This window comes from Idiotropiscis lumnitzeri, chromosome 2 (assembly GCF_059441095.1).
Source record: "Idiotropiscis lumnitzeri isolate Australia: NSW breed Sydney's pygmy pipehorse chromosome 2, RoL_Ilum_1.0, whole genome shotgun sequence".
Classification (NCBI taxonomy): domain Eukaryota; kingdom Metazoa; phylum Chordata; class Actinopteri; order Syngnathiformes; family Syngnathidae; genus Idiotropiscis; species Idiotropiscis lumnitzeri.
The window spans coordinates 2,566,369-2,578,041 of NC_142392.1; the positions used below are offsets into that span (position 1 = coordinate 2,566,369).

The 11,673-nt window shown below is 48.2% G+C and overlaps 2 protein-coding genes across 3 annotated transcripts in view; both read left to right on the top strand.

Moving 5' to 3' along the window:
• Positions 1-4,404, top strand: part of LOC148341214 (ankyrin repeat- and BTB/POZ domain-containing protein 3-A-like) — a 30,085-nt gene extending 25,681 nt beyond the window's left edge. For both annotated transcript variants that reach the window (XM_088288474.1, XM_088288475.1), the window contains 7 exons: positions 270-448; positions 670-775; positions 1,597-1,699; positions 1,779-1,860; positions 1,947-2,015; positions 2,097-2,210; positions 2,293-4,404. In XM_088288474.1, the coding sequence (XP_088144600.1) occupies positions 270-448; positions 670-775; positions 1,597-1,699; positions 1,779-1,860; positions 1,947-2,015; positions 2,097-2,210; positions 2,293-2,526 (887 nt within the window). In that variant the 3' untranslated portion in view covers positions 2,527-4,404. The remainder of the gene's footprint in view (positions 1-269; positions 449-669; positions 776-1,596; positions 1,700-1,778; positions 1,861-1,946; positions 2,016-2,096; positions 2,211-2,292) is intronic.
• Positions 4,405-4,856: 452 nt separating this feature from the next.
• On the top strand, positions 4,857-10,121 carry LOC148341215 (uncharacterized). Its single transcript, XM_088280635.1, has 8 exons — positions 4,857-5,235; positions 6,121-6,323; positions 6,417-6,518; positions 6,594-6,689; positions 6,767-6,877; positions 7,117-7,240; positions 7,333-8,879; positions 8,981-10,121. The coding sequence occupies exons 1-8, from the start codon at positions 5,208-5,210 to the stop codon at positions 9,977-9,979; spliced, it is 3,210 nt and encodes a 1,069-aa protein (XP_088136761.1). The 5' UTR covers positions 4,857-5,207; the 3' UTR covers positions 9,980-10,121.
• The last annotated feature ends 1,552 nt before the right edge of the window (positions 10,122-11,673 follow it).

Below are 11,673 nucleotides of genomic sequence, written 5' to 3' on the forward strand. Positions count from 1 at the left end.
GGGGGGGGGCGATGATTTGAGATACGAGTGAGGCATGGAATGAACTAAACTTGTACGACAAGGCATAACCGTCATCTCATCATCAACCAGTTGCTGTCGCTATGCCGCATTTCCCGCTCTTCATTCCCCACCTGACATAAGCGACACTCACATCCTTTAGCGGCACATTCTCATTCATTCTGGGGAACTTTTTTCAAACGTGGCCAGCCGCGACTGTACTCTGCTGGTGCGCTGGATGATGACCGCGTGTCTGTGATTGTCGCGCTCAGGCGTTCCGTGGACGCTGCACACGTGGCTGGAGTCGCTGCGGACGGGCTTCGCGCAGCAGCGCCGCCCGCTCATCCAAGCTCTGCTCAAGGACTTCAGCTGCATCCGCGAGGACGAGTACACCGAGGAGCTGCTCACGCACGGCCTGCCGCTCATGTTCCGCATCCTCAGATCCTGCAAGGTCCTCTTTCAAATGTCTTGGACACTTTTAAATGTGAAGCACATTGAGATAGCTTGTGCATGAAACGCACTACGTAATGAAAGCGGACTTTGTGCAAATAAAAATTCTGAATTTAATAAAAAAAATGCAATGCAAGCAGATGATGACCAAAGTGAACATCACGTAACGTCCTTAACTAACTCTCAAACTGTGTGTGTGTGTGTGTGTGTGTGTTTTTGTAGAACGAGGTGATCAGCCAGCAGCTTTCCGTTATCTTCACGCAGTGCTACGGCCCGTTCCCCATCCCCAAGCTCACCGAGATCAAAAAGAAGCAGACCTCACGTTTAGGTGATGCCCTCCAAATTCTCTGATGAAATACGAAAATATAGATATACATATATAACTTGTTTGTCATGGCGGACTGACAACTTTCTTATTTTTTGGCTTTTCATCAAATGTTAAAGCTTTTAAGTTGTTGAAAGCGCGCCGCCATGAAATATCACAGTGCCCTTTTGTGACAAAATTACATTATTTTTTTGCTCAAATTTACCTCAATCATTTTTGACATTTTTTTTTTTGCTTTACAAATATGAATCAAGCTGCACTGAAGCGCACAAATGACGTTTAAAAAGTCCAGCAAAAAGTTCATGGCTGTGCTGCAGCACCACCTACTGTTTCAAAGTCTCATTGCAGCCGCAACTCACTGGACTTTAATTCAGCCCCTGATGAGTTTTGCTTAAAATCATAACATTTGCTATGCATGTTTATTACAAGTACACCGACAAAAAAAGTCTCAAGAACCCACGTCCAAAAAGAAACGGAAAGTCAGCCACTTTTTTTTTAAACGACCACGCCCATTGGTCCTTTAAAGAGTCCTCGAGATTCTGTCTGATTGCCACCAAATCTGGCTCAAATCTATCAGACAGATGGGTGAGAATTTTCGAGCTTTTTTTTTTTATTGCGTGTTGGCGGAGCATGGCGCCAAAGTTGGATGACTCACCATAAAACAGGAAACAGCACGGGGCCAAGGATGACATTCAGCTTTAATTTTCTAATTGTCGTGTTTTCCTAACGCACCCGCGTCAGACACTTGACGAGCCGTGTAATGAAGAAGCGTGTTGGTTTCAAGATGACTAATGAGGCGGTTTTTTTTGTGGTCGTATCGGCAGACCCGCACTTTCTCAACAACAAGGAGATGTCGGACGTCACCTTCCTGGTGGAGGGGAAACCCTTTTATGCACACAAAGTTCTGCTTTTCACCGCATCGCCCAGGTAATTTATTTTCCCCCTCAATATCATCTGCAAAATCTTTTTTTTTTTTTTTTTTTTTTAAAGTTGAATTTTTTTTCAGGTTTAAGTCGCTTCTGCAAAACCGACCGGCGGCCGAGAACACCTGCATCGAAATCAGTCACGTCAAGTATAACATATTCCATGTAAGACTTACTACTAGCCATCAGGGGGCAGTGTTGCAACAAGTCACACTCAAACACAAATGCATTTTTTTTGTCCAATGTTGCAGTTGGTCATGCAGTATCTCTACTGTGGAGGCACCGAGTTCTTGCACATACGAAACACGGAAGTCATGGAGGTATGAACGCCACGTGTTTGTGTTAGCATATGCTAAGTGGAGTTAGCATGTGTAACTGGCCTCACCGCGTGTGTCGGGCAGCTGCTGTCTGCCTCCAAGTTCTTCCAACTAGAGGCCCTTCAGAGACACTGTGAGATCATCTGCTCCAAGAACATCACCACCGAGACCTGCGTGGACCTCTACAAGCACGCCAAGGTCAGATTGCGAAAAATGTCATCGCTATCAAATCTGCAGATGTTCTTGAAACATCTTTTCCGTTTTTGTGCCGACCGCGCAGTTCCTGGGCGCCTCGGAGTTGACGCGCTTCATCGAGGGCTACTTCCTGAAGAACATGGCGCTGCTGGTGGAGCTGGACGCCTTCAAGCAGCTTCTGTACGAGCCCCCCCCTCCGCCGCCGGCCCCCTCGTCCGACGACGCCCCCTCCTCGGACATCCTGCACGACCTGGAGAAGACGCTGGCTTCTCGCGTCCACTCCATCCACCTGTCCACCTCCAAAGGCTCGGTGGTGTGACGAGCTTTTCGGGACCGTATGCGCACGAGTGATAAGTAGCAAAGCCAGCAAAAGGAACCTTTCAGGGCGAACCTTCTGCATCTTGGACACTGTGTTACCAAAATCCACAAACCTTGATTTATTATATTTTTTTGCATGAGGCCCTTTTATGCACAGCCTTCCCGCTGAGGGAAGCGGGACGCCACTGAAATAATGCAAAGTGTAAATAGAACCACGTTTGTTCTCACGTCCAACTCTGTCGTCTCTGGATTGAACGTGCGCATGCGTGCGTTGCACATTTGTAGCCGCCCGCATTCCAGTTAGTTGAAGTTTAGCAAAAGGCTTGAGAAGGGATTCAAATGAGTTGGTCAATGCAAGACAGGTGTACCTAATGAAGTGGCTGCAAGGTGGGGCAGCGGAATTGAAAGCCTGTTTCAATCAGCAATATGAAATTTTGCATACATTTCTGCCATGAGTTGACCACAAAAAAGTCACAATGAAGACATGCCCGAAAATGTGCAGAAATTCTGATCATTTCCTTTGACGAGGCCATTTTCTTAGTCATTTCCAATTGCCACTTGATTTTTTTTTTTTAATCGGCCCCCTAAAACCAGTTTCAATTTGCAACGTGAAATTTAAAAGGCTTCTCAATGTGACAAAGACAACAAAAATAATCAAATATATTGAGAAAAAAAAATCTCTAAAAAAAGTGATCAGAAAAATCTGAGATTTTGATTTACAGGTGTACTTAACGAAATGACTGTAGGATTAAATCTTTTCACAAATGGGAATAATTATTCTTTTGTTTGTTAAAATTTACAGAATATGCAGTGTGTCCAGTCCAGCAGCCAACCAAAAATATGAGTAATGCAGTCCTGCACTACTATGTACCGTAGGCACTTAAATGATGTAAATAATAGTAACAGAAATCCTATATTGTTTCTTAATTTTCTAACCCCAGATTTAATTTTAATCTATTTTGTTGATATGCACAGAAAAAGGAAAGCAATATTTCAACAAGAGTGTATATTTCCTGGTATTATTAGAGCAGCAGAAAAGAGCCAGCATTGAAGATAAATGAATGAAGAAAAGGGAAGAATTAATTATTTTATTTGAAGTATTTTTTTAATAGAAAAGCCACCTATGTCTCGAAAGCTCGTGTTTGAATGAAGTTGTCTAAATGTTTTCTTATGATGTCAGCACTTTTTGTGCTCGTGTTAACGCTGCACAGACTTAGTTTAGCGGAAAAAACTGCTTTGCCGCATTACAGGTTTTGATCCAGCAGAGGCGCTGGCGAGTTGTTGTAGCGTGAGCCAATGACGTGTTCAGTTGAGTCCTTTTTCTTGTAGAATGGCGCCCCCCGTTGGTTGGAGGCTGCGTGTACCATTAACGGCTTTATGTTGTGCTCGCTTGCGCCTCTGCTGGTGCCCTGATGCTATTGCTAGAAGCAGTACGGGCATCGTCCGTGTGGTGTGGGCCCGCATGGTTCTTGACGTTGTTTGCGATGCGCTTTCTTTGTCTCGTTTACCTGTCGTCGTTTGTCCCGCTGTTACTTTACCTGCTAAAATGTTAGCATTTTTTTCTTCTTAAAATGATACAAGTCTGGAAAAGTGAAGCCTTGTGAATACTTTCCAGATGCACTCAAAAGTATTCACGATGCTTCACCTTTCGAATTTTGAGGGTTAAAAAAATTATTTTACCACGCCCTCAAAGGGACCTTTTTTTTCCTTGCCTTGGAGAACATGTATAGTGTACAAATGAAATATATAAATATCAAAGTCTAAATGAGACGGTGTGAGAAGCAACGATGTAGTTGAGTCTAACAGCAGCAAAGGTTACACTCGCGCTACACGTTCCATGTTTCTGTGGACAGACAATAAATGGCCACATTTTCATCTATATGTTGCATTCAAATGTTTTTTCTTCTCGTATTGCACACGATATTTAAAAGAAACATTGCATTTTATATGCAAATCGTGTCCCTCTCTTCCGTTCAAACATCCGTTAATTCCTTTTCGTCCCTCTTTGAAACCTAATCTTCATCTTTTTCTGATCTTTTCCCTTATGCTTTCTACCCTTCTCATCCATCATCCTGGTTTAATTCTTTTGTTCCGACCTTCCCTCCTCCCCGCCGTCCTTCCCACTTCCTTTTTTTATGCTCCTTGCCTTTCTTCCTTCCATCAGTTTTATTTTTATTCAATTCGTTCCTACTACTTGCATACACCCCAGTGCTGTTTTTTTTCACACATTTTCCCGTTTTTCTCCATCCTTTAGAACTCCTTTTACGCTTTTAAAATGTACTTGTAAGATGTTTGAAGGATTGTAATTGCTGCAATACACCAAATGGTCAGCAGAGGGCAGTCATTGTTCTCGTCACCGCCTGAATCCAAACCGAAGTAGTGCCGTGTCGCTTGCATTTGTTCCTTCGCGAGAGACAAGAAAGTTTGCGAATGTACTGCATTGCGGGGACTGCATTCCCTTGCAAACTATAGATTATAAAAAAACATTTTGGATAAGATACCGCTAACTGAAGACGACCGAAATTCTCTTAGAAGGACCACGCCTGCGCAGTTGGGAACGAAAATCGAACCGCCTTTCCCCCTCCGCCAACTGACACCGCAGAGCCGGGCGGACGTCAACTCACAATCGAACCCTGACTTCGTCTTACTCGCTTTTTTTTTTCCAAAGACCTCCGTGGCAGCATGGACGCGTTGCATCATACCGAAACCGGTAAAAGCAATATAAATGATGAATGCGTCGCACTTGGCGTGTTGATGTGGTTTTCTTTTGCATTGTGTGCGTCCGATTCGTAACATGGCGTAGCCCGCTGTGAGATGGCGCTGAGCTAACGTGTCCGCTCACTTGGCTGCGAGAAGCTAAGCCACGGCTACTTATGCTAAGATAGGTCGTGTCACAATAGAGTTCAAAATACAAACCGGGCTGTTTAGAGGAAAATCCATCAATTATCTATTATTTTAACCACTGGTGATAATATCTTTTAACAAATGTGAGATGATGCGTTTGCGGGTTTCACCGGAAACAATATTTTCTTTCATAACTTCAAAATTAAAGGTCCAGCAAAAAACATAGCGCTGTATTAAAGTAATAATCCCGTGTCACGATCAAACGACGAGTTTTGCCACACTAAAGCAGCAAATCGCGTCACAATTTCGCCCAATTCTTGACGCACAAAAGTGACGTCCGTCGCCGTTGTTTAAAATTACGACATGGTTTGTGTGTCCCTGAAGGCAGCCGCATTACGGACTTCCTTTTTGTTTCTTTTACGTTGCATGCTATGTTTGAATTAAACTATGTTTAAATTAATGCTATGTTTGACTTAAATTCAGAACCAGACTCAATTGACAAAAATAATAATAAAGAATTAGAGCAGCACATATGCTTCAAATGTGGCGTTGGAATTTTGGCTTCCTGCCTCTTGAGAATCAAATTGTTCACAGATGAAATGTTGATTTTTATGTGTTCCCTGTGATTCACTGCCATCCAGTCCACAGCACAAATACAACCCAAATGAAGACAAGCGGTATTTAAAATGCATGGATGCATGCATCCACAATTGACTTCTAATGAAATGTTGTTTCCCTGATGTGTGTCCAGATGCTCCACTGCTGCTTCCGTCCCTGCGCCTCTTCATCCCGCCTCTGCGCCTGGTGACGGCCGCCATGTGGCAGGTGGTGCAGCGTGGTGACGTGCGGGACTACGGCACGGTGGAGGAGTTCATCACCACCGTCACAGAAATATTACCCGAACTCTTGAATGCCGACCAGAAGGCTCAGCTACTGCTGGGTCTGCGGGCACGGGTAGGCTTGAGGACGGACGTCATTTGAGTGGCGTGTGAGCGTTGGATGCGCCGGAGGGAGATTGATGTGAAAAAAATGTGTATTTGGTTAAAGGTGGTTCTGGAATTGTGTCAATCTGAGGCGAGTCCAGAGAGGGACACCATTGAGATGCACCTGAGCCGAATCCAGGGCCTCATATCAACATGGGCAGCTCAGGTTAGCTTCCGAAATGCAGAGCCGATGAGCATCTTTTATCATTGTCCACTTTAACCGCTCACGCTTGTCTGACAGCCATGCTTTGCCGAGGTCCAATTTCCCGAATCCAACTTTGTGGATCAGATCGAGCTGCTCCTGAAAGACCCCGAAGAGAGGGACAGGTTCTTTCAGGTTTGTTTGGATTGCTGTCAAAATGTCGACTAAGATCTTTTTGTGGCCTCGTTTTCAAACGATCCATCCCTTTGTAGGATGTGTTTCCCTCCGCTTTTGGACCGGAATATGACAGCGCTCTGCAGGTGCTCATGCTGGACTTCCTCTCCAGGTTGGAGAAGCTTCTGCCAGTGCCGGACATCCAGCAGGTACTCAGATGTTTTGAAGATGAACAGAACACGTCAACGCAAACTAGAGCACCAGAATGACCTGCACTGTATCATCGTCCAAAAAGAGCATGGCTTAAAAAAATGCAATTTCTCCTCACTATACATTTCATGAATCAGTAAAATTTTGGAAGTGAAAAAATGTATTAAAAATGTCGCAAAAAGAGAAGAACCGATGTGGGCAACAGACAGTGGTGGCATTTATTGTGTCTCCCATCCAGACGGCCGCCATGTTGAGCGCCGCCCCGGAGGCCCTGGATGAGTGCATCCACTCGGTTCCCGACCTACCTCACTTAAGGGCAGCGCTGTTGCACCACACTGCGCTCGGACATTTCGATTTAACCGGTGAGGCTCGTCGGTGGAAGAACCACCGCCCTTAAAAAAAAATCAAATAAAAATCCGTTTTTGACGCCTGTGTTTGTCCTCCTCCTGTCTAGACGACTCTCAGAGCATCCTGTCCTCTTTTGGGAACTGCGTCCTGTCCTCGCTGGCCCTCCCGCAGCTGGAGAAGGTGGTCATCGACGCCGACCACATCCGGCTGCAGCCGACCGCCGAGCAGATGGCGGGATGCGTCACCGTGCAGGTGGAAGGCGAGACGGTCACGCTCTTGGACTACATCGAGATTGAACAGACGCCCGGCTTGATGGATCCCGCCCCCCAAGAGGAGGAACGAGACGACGAGGAGGCCGAGGAAGCGGATGACGACGATTCGTTGAAACCGGCGGCGTTCCAACCGCTCAAGCAAAGCAAACGTCTGCAGCTGAAGAGGCAAGCGGCCGAGGCGGAGAAGTGCGACGACTCCTCCGAGTCGTCCAAGCGGCAGAGGAAGAAGCACTCGGCCAACAAGACGTGCCCGGTGTGCGGCAAGAGTTTCCTGCGCGCCGCCGCCATGAGGCGGCACCTGGAGACGCACTCGGAGAACCGCGAGCTCAAGTACGAGTGCGACCGTTGCAGCAAGCGCTTCCGCGACCAGTACGACATGAAGCGGCACAACATGCGCGTCCACGAGCGGGACGACGACAACGCCGACGACGAGGCGGCGGCGGCGGCGGCCGAGCCCGAATCTCCGGAGATGGCGGACAACAAAAACTGCGGCCTCTGCGGGAAGTTCATTGCGCGCAAAGTGGACATGGAGCGCCACATGACGTCGCACTCGGAAGACCGGCCGCACAAGTGCGCCTTCTGCGAGAAGCGGTTCAAGACCCGCTACGTCCTCAAGCGACACCAGAAGGAGTTCTGCAAGAGTCAAGAGCTCACGAGGTGCGAAGAGCCGAGCCTCGTCCCGCCGCCGGAGACGCCCGTCGAGGGCAAAGTCTGCCCCATCTGCAGCCGCACGCTGCCGTGCAGCGCCGACATGGACAAGCACCTGCGCTCGCACACGGAGGAGCGCCCCTTCATCTGCGTCAGCTGCGACAAGGGCTTCAAGTACCGCGACACGCTCAAGAAGCACCAGATCATCCACGGCCACGAGGGCGTCCGCGAGGAGGCCAGCAAGACGGTGGAGGAGATCCTGGCCGAAGCCGAGAAGATCCCGGAGGACGCCTCGGAGGCGCCCGCGCAGTCGAGCGGCCGTCCGAGGACGCGCGGCAAAGTCCTCAAAGCGTGCCCGGTGTGCGCGAGCTCCTTCGACAACGTCAAGACGCTGAACCGTCACATCCAGAGCCACACGGAGGAGCGGCCCTTCCACTGCGTGCACTGCAAGAAGCGCTTCAAGCACCTGCACGGCCTCAAGCGCCACCAGATCTACGCCATCTGCCACAAGAAGACGGCGCGCTGCTCCTGGAAGAAGGAGGCCAAGGCCGGGCCCAGCCACGGCGACGGCCAGCCCCTCCAGATCCCCGTGTGGTGCTCCAACTGCGGCAAGCACTTTGAGTTCCTGTCGGCGCTCAAGGAGCACCAGGAGAACGTGTGCAAGGTGGACCTGCGCGACGTCATGACGTGCGGCGCCTGCGGCAAGGAGTTCAAGAGCCTCACCATGCTCAAGGTGAGATCCTTCCACATGTACCGAAACTTTCCGCTCGTTTTGGGTTTAGATTCCGTTTTTTTTTTTTTTTTTGGTTCTTAAACGTCTGCCTCTCTGCCAAGGTGCACCAAAGAATTCACGACCCGCTCTACTGCAAGGAGTGCGGCAAGATCCTGGGCAGCGAGGCGGCCTTTGAGCGGCACCAGCTGATGCACCGGCCCATGGCGTGCACAATGTGCGACAAGAGCTTCACGCTGCTGCGCCGCCTGCGCGAGCACTACGAGAAGCAGCACGCCTTCGCCGGGCCGTACCCGTGCTCGCAGTGCGACAAGAGCTTCTCGCAGCTCTCCTACCTGGCCGTCCACCAGCGCATCCACAAGGGCGAGTTCCCCTTCGCCTGCGACTCGTGCCCGGCGCGCTTCCGCTCGTCCAACTGCCTGACGGTGCACCAGCGCAAGCACACGGGCGAGAGGCCCTTCTTGTGCTGGCAGTGCGGCAAGTGCTACCGCTCGGCCTCGGAGCTCACCGTGCACATGGGCACGCACTCGGAGGCCCGGCCGTGGACCTGCGCGCAGTGCCCGGCGGCCTACCGCACCAAGCAGCAGCTCGGCAACCACGTGGAGCAGGTGCACATCGGCGTGCGCTACCCGTGCGCCAGCTGCGGCAAGCAGTTCATGAAGGAGACGTCGCTCAAGCGCCACGAGCTCATCCACACGGGCGAGCGGCCGTACCAGTGCACCGTGTGCGGCAAGACCTTCCTCACCGCCAACGAGCTGCGGCTGCACACGCGCTACCACACGGGCGAGCGGCCGTACAAGTGCGACGTGTGCGGCAAGGCCTTCATCCAGTCGGGCTACCTCAAGTCGCACGTGCGCATCCACACGGGCGAGAAGCCCTTCAAGTGCGACGTGTGCCACAAGGCCTTCCGCATGTCCTACCACATGAAGAAGCACCGGCGCACACACGCCGCCAAGGCCACCAAGGTGGCCAAGGTGAAGACCTACGCCTGCGAGCGCTGCAACCTGTCCTTCCTGCACAAGAAGGCGCTGTGGGAGCACGCCGCCGTGCACCCCGTCAAGTTGGAGCAAACCTTCACGCAAGTCAGGATCGAGTTTCAGTAACCAAAGACTGACCAACTGCCTTCCTTACGTCGCTCACTTTCTTTTTTTTCTTTTTTTCAAAAAATAAATCTTACATGATTTCAGTTCTTGCATCACTCTTTTTTAAGCTGTAATATTTTAAATAAACCAAACACGGAATGTACGCAGCTGTACTCTTGTTTTTATTGACTTTTTCTTCCCCCCGCTAAGGTAAGCAATCTTCAGCATTTTGACCTCATATCAAGAATTACTGTAGTCATAAATTATATTTTTGATGTTTGAACTCTATCCTAAAGTATTTGTCCAAGTCTACTTTTGAAATATGAATAATTGTTAGTTTTCAGACCTCAAATTAGAATTTATCTCAAATTTTCAAATGTATAATATAACTTTTGAATACTTTCTGAAGTAAGAAATGTTTCCCGCAAAGTAATGTCAATGGTAGATTTCTTAAATGTAGATTTTTTTTAAGTATGTAGTAATTGTTTAATTTTACTTTTAATCTAATCTAAAACCTTCGTGCATTCGTGGTTGGTCAGAAAACCAATCTAAAATATCTGTAATTATTAAATTCTACTGAAGGAATCCATTCGAAAGTATAACCTTTTAGTAATTCTATCTTTGAAAAAAAAAAGGGGGGGGTGCATTGTTGATTAATTGTCCTGGTCCCGTGTTTTTCTTCCCTACGTCATTACCTGTTTTTACCACTAGGTGTCAGCAGAGTACCGTGATTCAGAAGCAGGCAACTGAGCGTCGGTCGTTGTCGCCCCCTACTGGAGTTGTGCCGCAGTACAAATTGAATCCTCCTGATAACTCTACCTCGCGTGTCTTCAGTCCTCCTGTTGAATCTTTCTTAGTGTCTTCCAGCACTGCTTGGCCTCGATGACACCTCGGAAGTGCGAAAAACTCCGCGGAGCCTCTCGCTGTCTAAGGCGGAGTTCGGCTGATTTATGCCGGCCTGTAATTGCTTCAGCGTGCGGCCTCCTTGCACGCTGTGAGGTATCACAACACACGCACACATGGGCCTCATATATGTGTGTGTACCGATAAATATTAGATTCTTTCACTATGCCTTTTGGAGCTCACAAAATAGTCGCATGCCAGACTCATAATGGTGCATATTTTCATATTAATGAAGGAAGTGACTGCATGGCATAGGAGAGGAGATGCTGCTAATGTACACTTTCTACGGCACTTGCACTGCTTGCCATTTTGATCTAATGTTGATTTATAGGCCCGTCCCATGGATATTTGCATCAAAGTTGACCTAAATGAGTGCACGAAAATGTTTTTGCCATTGGATATGATGGTAATCGTACCGTATTTTACAACACCAAAGCTTTAGCTTTGTTAAAAAAAACAACTTTATTTTCTTGATTTATGGGCCCATCGTTTTGCTCCGTCGCCCCCTACCCCCCCCCCCCGTCCCCTGCAGGTGTCTTTCAGATTTTTCCAGTAAAAAAAGACCAAAATTCATGTTTTTTTTGTGGTAAAAATAACACTAAACTGTACTGTCTAAAATCAGATAAAAAATAATTTGCAAGCAAACCCCTTAAGCACAAAACTTGACTGTGCTTAATAGATTTCTCTTCCTTGTTCTTCGATTGGCGCTTGGCAAAGCATCTTACTGGCACGAGTGCCCCCAACTGGTAATGTCCTTCCATTGCAAGGAAACTTGGTGGTTTTGCACGATTTATGGCCTCGTCATTGAAGTT

Bases quoted from the DNA above. Each gene is read 5' to 3' on its own strand.
- LOC148341215 (XM_088280635.1), top strand. From the start codon at position 5,208: ATGGACGCGTTGCATCATACCGAAACCG. The intron at 5,236-6,120 runs GTAAAAGCAATA...ATGTGTGTCCAG, and splicing joins GTTGCATCATACCGAAACCG to ATGCTCCACTGCTGCTTCCG. The intron at 6,878-7,116 runs GTACTCAGATGT...TCTCCCATCCAG, and splicing joins CAGTGCCGGACATCCAGCAG to ACGGCCGCCATGTTGAGCGC.